The sequence below is a fragment of the Grus americana genome, chromosome 1, assembly GCF_028858705.1.
Source record: "Grus americana isolate bGruAme1 chromosome 1, bGruAme1.mat, whole genome shotgun sequence".
Taxonomy (NCBI): Eukaryota; Metazoa; Chordata; class Aves; order Gruiformes; family Gruidae; genus Grus; species Grus americana.
Window position 1 is genome coordinate 85,393,960 of NC_072852.1, and position 18,221 is coordinate 85,412,180.

The 18,221-nt window shown below is 41.3% G+C and overlaps 1 protein-coding gene across 1 annotated transcript in view; it reads left to right on the forward strand.

Annotated features, from left to right (window-relative positions):
• TEAD4 (TEA domain transcription factor 4) overlaps nucleotides 1-17,807 on the forward strand; it is a 95,033-nt gene extending 77,226 nt beyond the window's left edge. The window contains exons 8-13 of the mRNA XM_054817996.1: nucleotides 588-643; nucleotides 1,431-1,561; nucleotides 2,535-2,708; nucleotides 13,150-13,290; nucleotides 14,730-14,882; nucleotides 17,568-17,807. Of these exons, the coding sequence (XP_054673971.1) occupies nucleotides 588-643; nucleotides 1,431-1,561; nucleotides 2,535-2,708; nucleotides 13,150-13,290; nucleotides 14,730-14,882; nucleotides 17,568-17,681 (769 nt within the window). The 3' untranslated portion in view covers nucleotides 17,682-17,807. The remainder of the gene's footprint in view (nucleotides 1-587; nucleotides 644-1,430; nucleotides 1,562-2,534; nucleotides 2,709-13,149; nucleotides 13,291-14,729; nucleotides 14,883-17,567) is intronic.
• The last annotated feature ends 414 nt before the right edge of the window (nucleotides 17,808-18,221 follow it).

Below are 18,221 nucleotides of genomic sequence, written 5' to 3' on the forward strand. Positions count from 1 at the left end.
TTTATGCCTTGCACTTGAAAGTGACTGAGGAAGCATCAATATGAGAGGTTCTTTTAGAGGCTTGAAGTATCTGCCATTCTCAATGTCAGATGATGTCTCCAGACTCTTGATTTCTTTTTTACAGTGCTGTTAAAATGGAGCTAAGCTGTCTTGAAAGGTAGGTTTAATTGTAGGTCTTGAACATCTCTGAATCTGGGCCTAAAAGTGTGAGTGGTATCCAGCCCAGACATGTATCCACTTACATAAATTTAAATCTAGCTGTGGTTGAAAGAAAAGGATAAACGAGTGGTCACCAGTCTATTAACAGGCCAATAAGGATCTCTGAATAGCAAGTCTGCAGGGAGAGCCTGCTGAACACCTACAGGCAAATCTTACTCAGTCCTGTCCTGGTCCCTTATTGTTTTTTGAGTCTTTCTCCATGACCTTCTCTTGCCCACACAGAAAGATAATTTCCTGAAGACACTTACGCCACTTTCTCCCTTGGGAGAAATACTTGATCTAATCTGTGCAAACAGTTGTTCAAGAGTCTTTTTTGTTTTGTTTTGGGTTTTTTTTTGTTAACCCTCTCTCTTTGTGTACTTCTGTAGTGTGAAACCTTTTTCTCAACAACCTTATGCTGTACAGCCTCCGCTGCCATTACCAGGTAGGTAAGGAAATGTAGTTCCTTGCTTTGAAAATATATTTCAACTTCAAAAATAGCCAACACTTTAAAAAATTTAAAAATTAATGTTTTTAAAAAAATATTTTTACCTATTGAAGTACTTCAGTGAGCCCCAAATTATTTTTTTTTATAATTTCCTCTTATCATCAGTTCCCATCCTTTTATTGAGAGAGCTGAAGCTTTTTAATTTTGTTTTAATTTAAAAAACATTTTTCCTGTTTTAGGTTGGTTGTTTTGGGGTTTCTTTTCCTCCTGACTCATCAGAAAATAAAAGTGTACATATCTCTACTGTTCTTCCATCATGCTGCATCTACTAGAACATTGTTTTCCATCATAATGTGATTGCCTTACCAATTTCTCATTAAGTGGAACAACGAATGTCTTTTCCTTCTGTTTCCCCATTTTGAGAGGTTAATGTTCATGTTAATGGTGATGCTTCATTCTGATACTAAAGCAGTTTATTTCACTGCTCATTTAGGGCTCAATCTAGGTCATCTTAAAGTTGCTGAACGTATTTTCTCTGGTGTCAAAACCAGGTAGATTGTCTTTTACATCATTACCAACCCTGTCAGTGCTGGCTTAGCAGAGGGTAACTTGACAAGCCATTTAGAGCACAGGTAGAGTGAGGACCTTGTGAATGATATTTTTGCATGATGACTGAAGTCACAAGAAAATGTAATTAGTCAGCTTTGACAACAGATGCTCTACTAGAAAGCTATTACCAACTTTTCTCTTTCTAAATTTTGTTATATAAATCCTGTGTGCTTAGGGTTTGAGTCTCCTACTGGCCTCTCGCCTTCCCCATCAGCACCAGCTTGGCAAGGACGAAGGGTTGCTAGCTCCAAACTTTGGATGTTAGAATTCTCTGCATTCTTGGAACAGCAACAAGACCAAGACACAGTAAGATACACACCTGACTTCCACCCCTCATTAATTTTTGGTCTTCAGGTAGCTCCTGTTCATCATGGATATGTTATACTCCTATATGTGTGTGGAAATACTTGCTTCATTGCTCTACTGAGAATAGAAAGCCATCTTTAGGAAATACAAGATCTTCTTCTCTTAGAGGATAGAATTGCCTATAGTGATATAGCCAGCTCTGTGCCATGTGCTTCTGGCCTCCCTTTCCAGGGTCATGGATGTTCACATACCAGAGGTCAAGGCACTGAGGTCATAAGACAGTGGAACAGCCCCTTGCCAGGCTATTCTAGCTGTCCTGTTCAGCCTTGGGGGATAGACCCAGAATCAGATGATGGTAAAATTGCATGAAGCCACATATTTCTCTGGTGTGCTGGGAACTTAAATTTGGGGACAAGTGGAATAAATTTGTATCAATGTGTTTCCATGGTGTCTCCTATAAAATGGAAGTAGTGAGATTTGCCTATCTCACTAAATCTTGTGATAGCGCATCTTGAAACGTACATTGGTGATGAGCCAGTTACGTTTCCTCTGTTGGAGACAGGAAAGTTGAGAAAAGGTAATAGCATTTGGTTAGTACCTTGGTGTGGGATTTCAGACAGCTCTTCATAGGACAGTGGCATTGATGTTTGACTGAGTGACTGGTGACAGGTAACACTCTGTATCTCAGGTTATTTCAGACTATATATCAGAAGCATGAGGCAGTGGTTTAGGAGTGAATATAGGAAAAAACCCCATAGTAATGTTTCAGAAGAAGCAAGAAGTATGGATGTATTGATAGGAAAGAAATAACAGCATGAGCTGGTATTAGTAGAGATATTTCTGCTAGTACTTCTGCTCTTTTAGAAAATGCTATCAAATCTTCAGTGACTTCCAGTAGTCTTCTGTGAAGAATCATGAATGCTCAGTATGTACTGAACCATTTCCTAATTCCATGTTTTTCCTCTTCTTGCAGTATAACAAACACCTGTTTGTGCACATTGGGCAGTCAAGCCCCAGCTACAATGACCCCTACCTCGAGGCAGTGGATATCCGGCAGATCTATGACAAGTTCCCTGAGAAAAAAGGGGGCCTGAAGGAGCTCTTTGAAAGGGGGCCAGCTAATGCCTTCTTCCTTGTCAAATTCTGGGTAAGGGAAGGACCCTTTGTAGGGTACCCATTTGCTATGAAGTTGTCACTTTAAAAGCGGTGGAGCTGTTAGAAGTCTGCCACCTCCCAACAAATTTTCCCTGTGCAGGCAGCTGAATACAGTCACGACCATCTCTGGAGATCTTTGATTGTACAAGTCCCTCATTCTGGCCTGGAGCAAGATGTATCTTTCACAATGTCATCTGTAGAGTTGGTCTTGACTAGTGTCCGGAGATTTTATTTGCTAATGGTGACTTGGGCCCTTTAAATGTTTATTTATGTATAAGAGAAGAATTCGGAGGAAATTACTCTCTGCATGCTCCTTCTCAGTGTTGAGTAACTTCTCACTCAGAGGCAACATTTTTCCATCTTTTGTCCTATCTCCTTAGCTGCATTTTGTGTTTTCCAAGTACTAATAATTTACAGATGCATATTTACTGCAGGCACAAGGACAGACAAAAGATAAGAGAGACATAAAATGAAATTGGATTATGCTGATAATGTATTACTGAAATGACTTCTGGTAAGTTGGCAGAAATCAGCCTGGCAAAAGCCTACTCACTCAATTTGGAATTTTGTGAGTTAGCTGAAATTTGAAAAAACTGTGCCATTGTGCTTCAGGGTACAAACAAAATCATTTTGGTGATCAGTATTATCATAGGTATTACAAGATTAAAAATAATAGCAGCTTGGGGCAGTTGCATGCTAGATGGCTGAGGGAATGTGTAATGGGATTTGGAGCCTTTCACCTTGAGTTTACCACTTATAATTCAACCCCAGGTCAGGAGTGAGATGATGAGAAATGAGCTTTTGTATCTCATACTCTTCATAAAAACTGGCACTAGAAAGCCTCTTAACTGGTGCTTTCAGGAGAAGGGTTAAGTGCCTTGAGATGCAACTTCCCAGCTGTCCCTTTCCAGAACTAAGTTGGAGAATGTTGGCTGGGACTCTGCTGTTCAAGTGTCTGGTGCTTAGAGCCTTAGTTATTGGTGATTCTTGGAGACACATAATTTTACCACCCGCAGACTGTGTGCTACTGAGCTGGGTTCCTCATGGGATTAGTCTTTCTGAGTGCAACAAAGCCTGCTTGGGAAGGTTGAAACAAAATGTAAAACCAGCCCTATTCTGAGTGGAAGAGAAATACTTGGGAGAGACAGCAGCACCTTGCTGAGAGGAGTATCCTTTGACAAAATCTGGGTAGTGATCACCCTACTAAGAACTGTCTGGAAAAGGAAATAGAAGTCTGATGTGACAAAAGAAAGGAAAAAGACTAAGAGGGGATAGCTTCTAAGAAATGCTCCCTGGAAAAGTAGGAGCTGCGACAGCTGCTTCCTGCTGTGGGGTAGGGATCCCAGGAAAGTATTCATGTTGAGGTGAAGAGCACTGGCTCCTGTGTGGTATCACTCTGAAGTGCTTTGGGAGATTCAGGAACCAAAAGGAAGATCTTAGAAGGAGATGTTGTGTAGAGAGAATAAAACACTTTGAATTCCTTGACTCAAGAGGAGAGAAATCATAATGAAATTGTGATCTAGTGCAACTGTGATTTTATTTACTAAAACTGTTAGTGTGCTTTTGTGCTTATGGGGTTGAGTTTGGGGATTGTGTGTGTTTGTTTTTTAATATCAGAATGATAAGTATGGCCTACGCATCATGTCAGACCAACCTAAGTTAGGCTTGTGAAGGATTTACGTGGTGAGATATCATTAAGTTGGACTCTTTCTGGATCCATGTGAGGTGTCTGGTGTTCAGAGGGTATCAACTCCCTGAAATTTGGCTTGCATAAAGAGATGTGACATGGGATTTGAAACACCTTTACTCCAACATATACATGACGTCCTGGGGCTCTGCATCTGTACACTTAATATAATGACAGTGATATTTCTGGGCTTGGTTTAATATTTTGACTTCCTGATTTTATTTTTTTTTTTTGGTACCCTTGCACTATTGAATCCCATCTGGAGTTAACACTACAGGCTGTCACTTACAAATAAGTGAAGTTTACAAGTCAAGTCATTGAATGAAAGCTGCTAAGGCTTCTAAGAAGTAAATAATTCAGTCTTGTTTTTGTTTCTCTGTGTAGATGGTAGTAGGGGATGAAAATACCATTCCTGATGCCATATTCTGGATGAGAAAGGATTGGGGGACTTCCGTGATTTGTACTGTGTTTCACAGGAGTACATAACGTTAATCCTGTTGTAAGATTTCAGCTGGGTTCTCTAAGGCAATATAACTAAAGCAGTTCAAAAAAACATGTTCCAAAAAATTTGGATTTTTTTGATGAAAATTCCAAACCTTTTTGTTCAAAACTTTCTATTCAACATGCCTGAAATATTGTGGTAACAGTCTTATACAAAGACTAAACAAAGCATGTGAGCCATGCCTTGTAATGCACTGTGCTACATGTGTCATGGGACTTCTTGAGTTTGGTGTATTGCAAATAGATGTGTGTAGCGCACCCCTCCCCACCAATAAACGCTTTTCACAGATAAGGCAATGTGATTTAAAAAAAGCAGTTTAACAGAAGAAAACTAGATTTCAGCTGAGATTTTTATACCCCTTTGCATTTTTATACCTCTGTTAACAGTATATGATAGGGTGCTTTTTCATTTTGCTGCCTGATTGCTCTGGACAGCTATACAAATACATTGTTGATGTCCAAAGATGTGTTGGATAAAGCAATTACTATACCATTGAATTTATAGCAGCATTTTAGGATAAAAGTATTATCAAAAAGCAAATTACCGATAACCTTAAACTTGTCAAGTAGAGTTAAATACTTGAAGAAGCATTTTGAGACATGAAGATATGATTGATTTTTCAAAGGTTCTGAATTGAGATGGTGGTTGCAGGTAACAAAGACTTAAAAAATCAAGGCATTGAATAAGTTGGTTTTGTATATATGTAGTTTTAGGCTTGAAGAACCTGAGGTAGGAACCTGCCATTACTGCACTAAGCATTGAATATACCAGATGATCTGTTGTGCACCAGAAGCCTAATAAACACCAGGGTTGGGGTTTCTTGACATTGCTGATAGCATTTAGGATATGGTGTGACTGAGAAAGAGATGTTCATGTTTGTTCAATGGTGTTTTAAATTATTTAGCTAAAAGTTGATTAGTGTGAAATATAAGCAGTGTTTGCAATTCTTCCTTGATTTTGGCATTGGGAGTTTGGTACAATGAGCTAACTCTTGGACTTGGATTGGCAGGTTGTGTATTACATCTGTGTGACATTTTTCTGTGCTCCAAGTGCATTCTAGCACACAACAATGAATGTGAGACATTAGTCTCCCAACACACAGGCAGTGGCAGCTCTGCTCTTTTCCAGTGTAATATTATCTCTACCACCTGTTACTTGGTTCTCCGCATGAACTCCTTCTATATGCATCGTTATTAATAGTTTGGAGAAGAGGCATTTTCAGGGCTTTGCACATTAGTAGAATGATGCACCTGCATTTTAAAGCTTTCAGAAGTTGTGAGAATCTGGGCAGAAGATAGAAGGAAAATGGCAAACCATGAATTTAAGACGGGCAGTACTTTGTCCAGAGCAGCTATCTGCAGAAGGATGGATCAGGGGAATTGCTTGGGAGACCTTTCCTGCCAATGATGAATTTACGTAGTTAATTTCTTCTTCTTGGTGATTGGCAAGGTGGACCAGTCAAATCACTGCATGTTTTCTTTTCAGTAAATGAATTATACTTTTGTGGAAGGGGCTGAAGGGGTGGGCTGGAGACTGCTGTTCTGCACTTGGCTTCTCTCCTGTACCAAGCAAATCCAGTCAAAACAGCAGCAGTGCAAATTCCCCTCGGCACCCTGCCCTGCCCATGTATGCCTTCAATCCTGACCTGGCAGAAACTGCCTGGGGAACAAGGAGATGGTAATTTGGTCTCCATGTCCCTTCTGTACTTAGCAATTCTTCTGAGGCAGCAAACAAGACAGCAGCTAGCAACAGAGATTTTTATGATCTTTGCACATTTTTGCTGAGAATGGATCTGACCACCCATTAATTTCACCTGCAGCCACCAGCACCTCCTCCTACCAGTTGCTACCTTATATAAGGGGACTCTGTCAATGGTACTTCTTTCACCAAAGTTATTCCCCACAGTGTTCAACAGTAAAGAGATTGTTGGCAGCAAAAAGCAGATTGAAAGACTGAATTGCTGAGGGAATCTGTCTGCTGGGTGTCAAAATAACACAATCCTGGGAGAGCTAGCTAAGTCACAGCTACTGGTACTGTTGGCAAGGCCTTCTGCTATCTTTGGCTAGCTCAGAAACTCTCCCTTTTCCCCCTTCTTGGAGGCTGAATCTGCAGTGGCACCAGTTTTAGACTGTTCTTAAAGAATTGTTCAGCATATGCCTTTCCATTGACCACATGGGACCTGTGTGCAAGATATTGGCAAGCTATCGTTTCTCATGGTATGTAATGCCATTTGGACTTTTGTCCAGTCATTGCTTTTCAAAGCCTCAGATAAACTGAAGACTGATTCTCAAAAGTCACGTTTCCCTCTGTGAAGAGTTTCAGAGAAATTTTGATTCACAGACTCATCCTAGTGGGAATGAGGCCTTTCTCGGTAATCATTTCCACCAAAGATCAGACAAAAATCTTGGCTTAGTATATGATTAGGACAGTTCACAATACCAACTTTTCTGTAAATGTTTCTTTCTTGGGATTGCAGAAGTTGAGTGATACACTCAAGCTCAGCAGAGCTGTTTTCAGCAGAGCTGCTAAGAGACTCAGGCCACCAATACGATTTAAAACAAAGCAAAAGAAGTAATACTAGCTCATTGAGAGTTACTATGCCCTTCCCTAAACAAATCCCTCCTCTTCCATCTAGAAATCTTGTTTTGTAGGTATTTAAAAATTCCACTTACTTCTCTGGAAAGGAGGAAATCTCAGATGTTTTCCCCAAAACAGGCAGATCAGCTCTCTTGCATGCAATATGTAGATCTCTGAGATATGCTAGATCACAGATACCTCAGTGATTGTAGTTTCAGTGTGTTTGGAAGTCATCAGGCAAGCTATGGACAAATACGTCATCTGTGCTGAGCCTGCACTGTAAATTGAATGCATCCCAGACACATCAGATTGCTTTTATGTTAGAGTTTGCACAGCTTTTTGCATCTAGAACTTCTTGGACAGAAAGCCAGAACCTAACTTTGTCAGATAAAAGTAGTATGGCCCAGTTCGCGGCTCATGACTCAGATTTAGCTTGTAAGATGCCTCATCTATTTGATCTTCTACCTTTGCCCTTGAAGAGATGAACAGCTGTTTGAATGTTGGACACCACCCAACCAGCTGAATGCTGCTGCTGCTCCTGTTGCTAGCAGTGGCTAGTAGGAACTTGGGGGGGCAAGGCAATTCAGCCCATTGGCTATGAACTTTCCTAAATCCTGACTATGTCTCCTTTGGCTGACTAGGCTGGGGTAGGGAATGTATTCAAGAGTTATCTCGCTTTTTGTTGGACATACTAGTGCATTTGCCAGTGAGGAGCTGAGGCATCAAGGCTCTAGTATTCGGGTCCGAATCACACTCAGTTATGTATTCAACAAGTCCATGCATTCCTAGACTGTAAAGATTAGCCTTCCTACTTGACAAAGTGCTAGGAAGATGAATTTCCTTTAAGTCATAGTCACTATTATTCCCCTGTATCTTTGAGGGAATGTACAGGACAGAGTAAAGCAGACCTTTCTCTGCTCACCTTGGGTGCTCCTCCCAGGATTGGGTGTGTCAAAACACAAGGTTTTCTTTAGAGAAAGAAATTCTCTAAGTGAAGAAAAAGGAAGAGTCCTTTCCCCAAATCAGCAATGTGGTTTCTAGTCCTGATGGCCTATGTGTTGTGAGGAGCTCACAGGAATCTAGTTACGAAGGCCACAGCATTTTTAGACTTTAAGTTAAAAGCAGTAGCTCTTTTGGCCATTAGAGACCCCATGATGTGCAGTATGATTTTGTCCTTGTGCAATCCTGGAAAGTTTAACCGCATCCATTAGTGATTAACCTCAGTGTCCAGCTGACATTTAGAAGTTAATTTGGCTATGGCAGATAACATTGTTTTTTCCTCAATTTTCTGCCTTGTCTCCTTTCAGGAGGTAATCATTTCCATAGAAGGGAAATCTAACAGATTGGAGTTCCACTCCTGTGCAGTTCTTTGGTCTCATATTCATGTACATCATTGCTATTTTCAGTTTACATGAATAAACCAGGCTGCAAATAATTCAAGAGCAGATATGTCTGTGCTAAATAATCTCTGGTATGGGGGCAGTAACTTTGATGAGAGACTGGGAACCAGCAGCTCTAAGTAAGTAAGTAAGTTGTAACTTGTGAGGCCAGCAGTATCTGAGTTGCTGCAGCTCCATTCTCCTGCAAATGTGAACTGGAGCTCTCAGCTAGCTGCTACTGTCATTCCCTGGAGTTGCTGAAATTCCATGTATGTATGTTTATGGGCTGAGATTTTCAGAGGTGACAGAAGGAGATGGATGCACAGTGCTTGTTGACTGACCACCCTAAGACATGTCTGACAGTCTTAGCCCATAATATGGGACGTGCTTTAGAACAAAAGGTGCAGCGTAAATGTCAGGGAGTTCCTACATGACTCCATTGCTTCACTGCAACAGGGCTTCCAGGAACCTGATTGTACATAATGTTAGTGAATGACAATGCTTAATTCAAACAGTATTACCATAATTTTGCCTACTGCCAAATAGTTTAATGTTGATTAATTAGACATTAACTAGCCGTGAAATTCTACAATCTCTCTTTTGATGGGAGACTTGCCGAATTGTGGAGGCACCTAGAGTGGCTTCTTAGGGCTAGTGAAGCTTTTCTCATGAAGTGGAACCTTTCTGCTTTGCCTCATATCAACCGCACTTATTTTTTAATTTGCCATTAAGAGTACAGGGGAATGTAACCTTAAAATTACTAGCGAGACCCTGAAAATGTTTGTCTGGTTCTGCAGTGAGGGCCTCCTCTATGTTTATGTGGCAGTGGTCTGACCAAGCATCTGTAGCCTTGACCCTTTGTTCTTTTGACTCAGTGGGATTAATTTCTTTGGAAAAGCAGAATTGGGTCTACACAGTGTGTTTATCACCCCCAAGGAAATAGCTGAACAGTATTGTGAAGGACTCCTAGTGTAGTTCCTCTTTGGAGAAGGGAAGGAATTAATCTCTATTCAGACAGCTGGAGTATGGGTCAAATAAACAATACAGTTAGTTGCACTGACATGTAAATGAGTATTACAGTAACTCAATAAAAACCTAAACTAGAATAGAGTAGCATTGCTACTCTCTAATACGAGTATATTTGTGGTGCAAAGTAGCTGCATAACTATAGCGGGGAAAATTTGATAGCAAGGACTTCAGCATGACTGTGATAATTCACTTGGGAATGAATTATGATTAAGTCTGTAATGCCTGTGCCTTGTTCCTATTAATACCTGTGCTACCAGGTTAAAGCTAGCCTGGATTTGCCCACATATGCTACTCCAGTGTAGATAAACCATCAGAGCATAACACTGCATTATAGTTGTTTAGGTGGTCATGACAAAGTAAAATCTTCCAATCTTCCTCCAGCTGTTGTTTCCAAGTCTTGTGAAAAAGTTATCTCTACCTCAGTGGTGCAAATGTGAATGATGTAAAATGATTTTTAAAAAGTTTTAAATCCAAATTGTTTTACTGATATATTTTAACACAGGTGCCCAAATACGTTTTCAGCTCAGTGAGGAGGCAGAAAACTGGGGGCAAAAAGGCATAAGTTGCTAAGAGAAGTCAGGAACCTATTCATCTGGATAAATTGTTTCATGAAGCTATCTTCTGAGAAGAAGCAAACATAAGAATGAAATAACTGCCAGCTTTGTACAACTGTCTCCTGATAAATCAGAAGATGATCATGAATGAGGAGGTGACAAATTTAGGAAAAGTTAAAGGGATGAGTGCACAGCTGGTGTAAATTGGTATGAACATATTACACATGTAAGGCCAAGTGTATTCACAAGGGTTGAAGATCTGTTACTACTTCAGTGGGAGGGATTCTACTTAATCATAGAGAAGAAGGCAAGCCATTCTGACAAATGAACTTTCTTTCATCCATAATCTCTGGTGAAGATGGTACAACTGTTAAGGATTTTTGTAGAAACTGCGGGAAATAACAGTCATTTTGAAGAGTGATTTGTGATCATGTATTTAAATACTGTGCTGTTATGCTCTCCATTAAGAGCAGAGTGAAAGCTGTGTGTCCATCCCTAATGCTGCCAGTGTTGATGTGATCATTGGAGCATTCTGTCATCTTACCTGGACTGAATCTTTGTCCCACTAGAATTATCTGAGTGCTACAACTGCTAGTCTAGGAGACACCCCAGAAGATGCATTGCCCACTATCCTAAATCTGTCTTTGACTTGCTTCTGAGCTTGTACTTTAAAAAAACCCAACATAGTAATTGGATTTTATTGGTTTGTTTGCTTGGATCTTCTGTGGCATCATTTATCTAATGCAGATGGTAGTTTTTCTCTAGGTGAGAACTTGAAAGGAACGACAACAAAGTGTGGCTTCTAGCAAGTAACTAGTTACTGCTGTAGTTAGTCAAACCCAGCATTCACTAGAAGAAACAGTCCTGCCTTCTGCTTTCCCTATTGCTGCTCATTTGTCTGAACACACACAAGTGCTTCTGAATCAGATCAGGGAGCTGATCCCACCAAGAACTAGCTGAGCAATTAATTCCTCAGTGAGTCTTGTAATACAGCTACAGAAACATCTGTGTCAGTACAGGAGGAATGGGGAGGCACAAACTGCTCTCTCTTGGTGTCAGGACCAGCCTGGTGTTATCAAACTACAACTTTGAGGTGCAGTTTCCCAAGAGGCTCAAGCCAGCCCGAGTATGTGTTGATATCAAAACAGGCAGCCTTTGTCCCCTCAACTTTTGTGCGTGTTCTCACCTCTTCCAGCCCCTGCAGCTCTTTGGGGATCCAAGTAAGCTTTCTTGTCTGACTGAAAACTAACCCATCAAAATCACAGCAAAACCACAGCAAAATTTGTTTTGCCTGGGATCAGCTTTCTCATCTGGGTAACCACAGAGTCATACAATTGGTAATGGTGGCACAAAGGCAGTAGCAAGCTTGTGTGGCTACAGATAGGGAGCAGGCTGGACTGGCACTTTCTAAATGCACTTAAACCTCTTGCGATATTGCTATGTAAGAGAAATAAGCTAACAGTATTATCTCATGGCAGAGAAGAGACAAGTATTTTGTATGGCAAAGAAAAGGGGGATTCATTATCAACAGTGGTCCAGTTCCAAGGCTAGTAGTGCTTGTCCTAAGCGCTGCTCTAGATCTTGAATAAAAAAACCTTCACTGACATCAACTAAGAAAACCATGCTAGAATGGCATCTAATGCAGTCCTATTCACACTGTATACACTGTAGCTGGAATGCACTTTCTTCAGTTTCCTGTTTCCCCTCAGATCAGCAAGAAGAATAGAATAGTCTGAAATAGCCTATGGGAACTGATCACTGCTTTTCTGCTGATGTAAGCTAGCACCTGGGCTTGTGCAATACAGAGAAGCTCTACCCTTTTAGTTTTGAAAGGGAGGAAGCCAAGCTGGGCGTTCCCACACACCCTTTGTGTTTTCAGAGCTCAAGGGAACTGCCTCTTCTTTTCATAAGTGGGGTTTGAATGACCCCTGGTGGAAGCTTCAGACAACCGGGATTTTTTTTAAGATTTCCATCCCAACATGAGGCTTCAGTTGGCCAACCTTAGGTACCCACATTTGAAAACTGTGGCTGCTAATGGAGATGGGTTTGTATTCAGGTGGAACTGGGCTGGATCCATCAGCAACCTACATTCCATATGTTGCATCCTGTCTACTTACATTCTTCATATCATAGTACCTGAGCCTAATACGTGTGTGTGTGTGTGCGCGCGTGTGCATGTGCTCACACATTCCTCCTCTCTGCTCTCTTTCCTCTTACCTGCATATCTAGGGTGGAAAGCTTTATTAACAGTTGCTGTACCCTTATTTTTCTTCCTTAGTGAGGCAGCCCAGTCTAGCCTGTCTCTTGCATTGCTCTGTCTCTACAGTGCCCTCCTGTCTGCTCTCTACGTGCTTTGTGAGTACATCCATGCTGTCCTGGCACTGTCCAGTTACGGTAACTATCAGTTAAGGCTAGGGGCTGTGTCATACACTTTTAATGTTAAGAGAATATTCCACCAGATTTCCCCATTGTGCATGCAAATCCCCACCACCATTTTCTGAAGCAGGAACTGGATGTTGGTGCATACTCTTCAGATTTCCCCTGCTTGCCTGATGCACATTGATCTGCTTAACGAGCTTTAGACACTCCAATACCTTACCATCTTGGCTACGCAAGACCCCTTTAGGTAATGGTGAAAAAAACCCAACACAACCATCTATTGATAACCATCTATTTTTCTTGCCTTTTTTTTTTTTTTTTGGCAGGCTGATTTGAACACGAATATTGAAGATGAATCCAGATCTTTCTATGGTGTTTCTAGCCAATATGAGAGCCCAGAAAACATGGTCATTACCTGCTCCACCAAAGTGTGTTCCTTTGGAAAGCAGGTGGTGGAGAAAGTGGAGGTAGGGAGCAGACACCTGTGTGCAGGGTTCTCTCTGGCTGCTGTTTTTGTCAAGTATTTGCATCCTGTGTATATCTCAAGGCAAAATATATCCCATGCTTATTGTAAGGGAGATGAAGGCCATAGATTATTATTTCTGAGACACGCAGGTTTAAGATTGCTCCAGCCTGCAAACATGACCTTGTCTCAGAACTTCATTGACGGTCTGGTAGTGTTTGCTAATTTTTTCCTTAAATCTCAGTTTCTGAAGACATGTGAATATGTAAGTCTCTCAGCTCTGGTGATTCTCAGGATTTTTTGGGGCAGCAAAGAAAAACTAGGAAACCCAGACCCTTGTTTGGTACTCCAGAAAGGAGAAAATGAATAGGCAACACCTCACTCTCAACAGAACATTTATAGACTATACCCATTTATTAATAGACTGTAATAATTTATAGACTATAGTCTTATGATTTTATGAGGCTTATCTTCATGTTTGTACATTTAAGCTTGAGCAACAGTGGAGCTGCATAATTATGCATATATCTGGCATTGAAGAAATTCTTTCTGATGCCACATTCAGCTGCTAAGAGAGCTGCACTGACCTGTTCCCTGCTGCTCTCCTTCTCAAGGAGCCTTTAGATGCAGGAGGAGCGGCTGTGTGCAGAACACCAGGTGTTCTTGTGTCAGCAGTCAATTCAAGCTACATCCTTCCTCAAGACCCATCTCCAGTCATAAGCCAGACGTGCCTGAAGTCTGGTTATGTATTTGCATGATGGGATACATAGGCCAAAGAAAGGTGTCATGGTGCACAGGAAAAGAGCCCAAGCTCTTGGGGTGAAAGGAGGTAACTGACATTTAAGCGTCTGCTGTGAAATTACAGAATCCAACCTCAGCTTCTGTTCAAAGGAAGATGAAATATACGGGAGCTAAGATGTGAATGTGAACCAAAAAAATCTCTCTTATCTAACATTGGTCAGACCTTCTCCTAAGGGGAAGCAGAGATACTATGTTCTTTCTCACAGGTACCAAAATGCTTCAGTCCTTTCCTGAGCGTACCATTACCATCACTACTAGGAGCTTCCTGGTCTTGCTAAAGCAGTAGTTTTTAACTTTTTTCAGTTAATTCACACCTAACATTTTTCCAGTATAGATGCAGACCATAGTGTAGCTGACAATTGGTCTGCTCCTCTTAGTTAACTTTCGCAGCTCCTTGGCAGTTTGCTGCTCATAAACTGGAACCCACTGTTATAGAGAAAAAAGAAATCAATTCGAAGAATTTACAAGGAGACTGACCTTGGTGTGAAGTACTGTAGATGAATGATTAATCAGTTCATTACTGTTAGTAAAATGACTTGAAAATGACATTGTAATTTTTTTATTCTGACTCCCTTTATGTGATTAATGCTACTAATGTGACAACATTAGCCCCATATGCCGCTTTTGTGTTTTACGTTGCAGACAGAGTATGCGCGCTATGAAAATGGACACTACTCCTATCGCATTCACCGTTCCCCTCTCTGCGAATACATGATAAATTTCATTCATAAACTCAAGCACCTTCCTGAGAAGTATATGATGAACAGTGTGCTGGAGAACTTTACTATCTTACAGGTGGGACTTTCAACTGTTTTTGTTGGAGCTTGGAAATGTGTAAGGCCCATGCAGTTCACTGTTGTGACTCAAAGCAGATTTCCTTTTACAGCTCAGCATCTAATTGAACTTAGTATCTCTCTCATGAGATTCCTCAAGACCATTTATGGAGATAGTAACTCATGCAGAGAGGCAGCAGCAGAATTTGAGACCTAAGTAAGAGAGGAAAAAAAAAAAGAGAAAGATAAAGGGAGAACTTATGAGACAGAGAGATAAAGGAAGGAGAAAGATGCAAAAGTCAGTGAAGGAAGTGCTTGTTCCACTATTGGATGAACATTGAGGTCCTTTCTGTGCTCTGGCCCTTTTTGCAAGGTAAAAAAACCCAAGAGCACTGTTAAGTGGCTATATAATTTTGTCATGGGAAGAGTTCTTCACTAACACGGTAGGGGGAAAAAAAAATTGTTTCCTCAGGACCATCCTGAACCTGGAAAGAATATGGAAGCACATAAAGGAAGGAGCATGTTGGGGCAAGCCCTGTGACACCTTCATGAATCACTGCAACCTCTAGGTAGGGCAGTACTACACGGCTACAGCAACTAGATTTGCATTAGCGTCTTGTGTTATACCAGGAGCCTTTCCAGGCTCGGATGCAGCCTAAATTTGGGAATAGGGCAAAGACAGTTTAAAAGGTGGATTTTCCTATTGGACTGAGTTCTGTGCTCGCATCTCCAAGATGCGTCATAGATCTTCACCCGGAGAACCTGAGGTTGGGTAAGTAGAAGAGCTGCTAGAGGCTGTATGAAAGAATAGAAATCAAGTGGTCTTCATTCCATCCTCTGGAGATCTTGTGGGACTTCAGGCAACTCATTTCACTGCTCTGGGGCTCAGGTACCTCAACTACAAAACAAGGTTAATAATATACCTCACAGGGCTTTAGGAGGCTTTACTCTTTCATGTTTGTACTAAGATTTTTATCATCTGAAAGAAGAGTATAAATGCTAAGAGTTTTTTTAGATGAGTAAAAGCATGAAGGGGGCAAAGACAAGAGAGATGGAAGGCCTGTGTGCTGTAATCCATACTGAGGAACACTGTAACTGCTTTCTGCATATTTCATTCCTCCATCAGGCCAGTGCTTGCTGTAAATTTTATGAAAAAAATTGTCATATAGTTATACTTCCTCTGGGGCTTTATGTTTCGAGTAATCTCATGTCCTTCCCTTACCTCCTGTCACAGAGAGGCATGTCTCTTGTGCGTGCTGGCACTGCCTTTTATGTATTGCTCCCTGAGCAGCAGGCTGAGCATTTTCCACCCCCTGCTTCCCACTGGGGAGCTGAAAAATCATCATGCTTAACGTAAGGCATGCTGCTAGTCCTCAGTGATCACTACTAACTTCTGAGGCAAGCCTAATTATATTTTTTCTAGATCCTTTCATGAGCTTAGATACTCCTAATCTCACAAGCATGATTTATCTTGCTTTGCACTTTGGTCTGGAACTAGTCCTCCAAGATTTCAGAACCAATTTTTCAGAAAAGGGTCTGGTGCTTTACCACACCTGGATGTGTTTAACTCACAATGGCCTGTAGAAGAAAGGAGAAGGGTTAGTTCAGCTGCAAACCCAATCACAAAGTAAGAAAAGAAAACCAAACAGACTAAAATCAGGCTGCTAAAATTAATAAGCAAGTTTGAAAACAGCTATTTTCTTTGTTTTCACAAGAACGGTTGGTTGGGCTTTGGTACAGTTCAGGCTTCCAGCTGGTATATTTTTCTTCTGCAGTTGAATTGGTGCTACTGCTGGTAAAAAATGTATCTCCTCCAGCAGGAGAGAACTGCTTAAAGCTTTAGCTATGGCACAAACTCGGAGGACAAGAATGTGCCAAGCTGTGCAGTGACAGGGAGAGGGAAGCTGAGCTAGGAGTTCTGGGTGCAACATTTTACTTGTCCCTGCCACATAGTGTAGGCAGTACACACTTCTGAAACTAGGCCAACACTGTTCCATCACCATGCTGCTGACACTGAGTCACACTGCAGAGAAGCTAAGGTTCCTGATGGACCATAGAAAAAGAAATGGAAAAAAAAAAAGGAGCTTCTGTAAGAATGCATGAGTGTAGCAGCCATCCTTCTGACATCTGCAGTGTATGGAATGGGAGGCGTAATACAGTCAAACCTGTAAGCCTCCTGTAAAATGATTTATACTCTATAATCATCATGATCTGTGTCTACCACTGACAAGCAGGAGCAGATGGAGGGAAAGAACTGTTTGTGGCTGTGATATATCAACACATATGTGAGCAGGAGTGGATGTGCAGTAGGAGATGGCCTCTATACCCAACAAACAGAGCAAAAAGAGATTTTCTGTGAAACACATTCTGTCTGCTGAAACCTGCAACACCAGGGGGGTGGGGAGTAGAGAACCTAGTGGACCTGCTTCCACTTACGTGGTAACTGCTTGGGCACAGCTTTCTTTTCTCCACAGTGGACTCTGCTGACCTCCCTGTCTCTTCACTGCATTGTAGTCCTGATGCTGCGACAGTGCTTTGCTTGGGTGTGTGGACATATAGACTGGGGGTTGTAGTGGCCAAGCTGCGTATCATTCCTGTGCTTTTCTGTTCTTTGCCTATTACTGACTTTTTGCTCTATGATAAATCTGTTGGAACATGTAAGCAGTGAAACAGCAGTTGCCATCTCAGCTTCTCCTTTTCTGTCTAGGTTGTGACAAACAGGGACACACAGGAGACCTTGCTGTGCATAGCATATGTTTTTGAGGTGTCAACTAGTGACCACGGTGCCCAGCATCACATCTACCGGCTGGTGAAGGACTAGAGACTCTCTGCCTAGAGTCATCCATGGGATGCATGTCTAAGAAAAAAGCCCGTGCTTGAACAACCCCTGCCCCTTCATACCAAACTGAAAAATAAACTGCAGATATTGTGTATTTTCAGAAAAGCACCTATGAGCTGTTTTGTGATTGACAGGGTCAAATAAGTTTGTATCTCCAGGTTTGTGCAAATGGGGAAAAGACTTGGAGTCAAAGAAACAGGCAAATAACTGCTTAAGGGTTTCACCACAAACAGCATCCTCTGGAATGTATTTCCCACAGACCACACACAGATCATACACACAAAATGAATGGTATGCACCTGAGTGTACAGGTGGCAGCAGCTTCCACAAGTATGACCACATATGACCAGGTTGAAAATGTTCATGCTGCATCTGGTCTGAGCGTGTGCACTCGTATATATTCATTTGTAGGTCAACACATACACAGACAAGCTTACCATTCATTTATATAGATGTCAGATATGTGTGGGCACATGCACGGGTATAGAGATTGCACATATAACATACATATCTGCCTGTCTA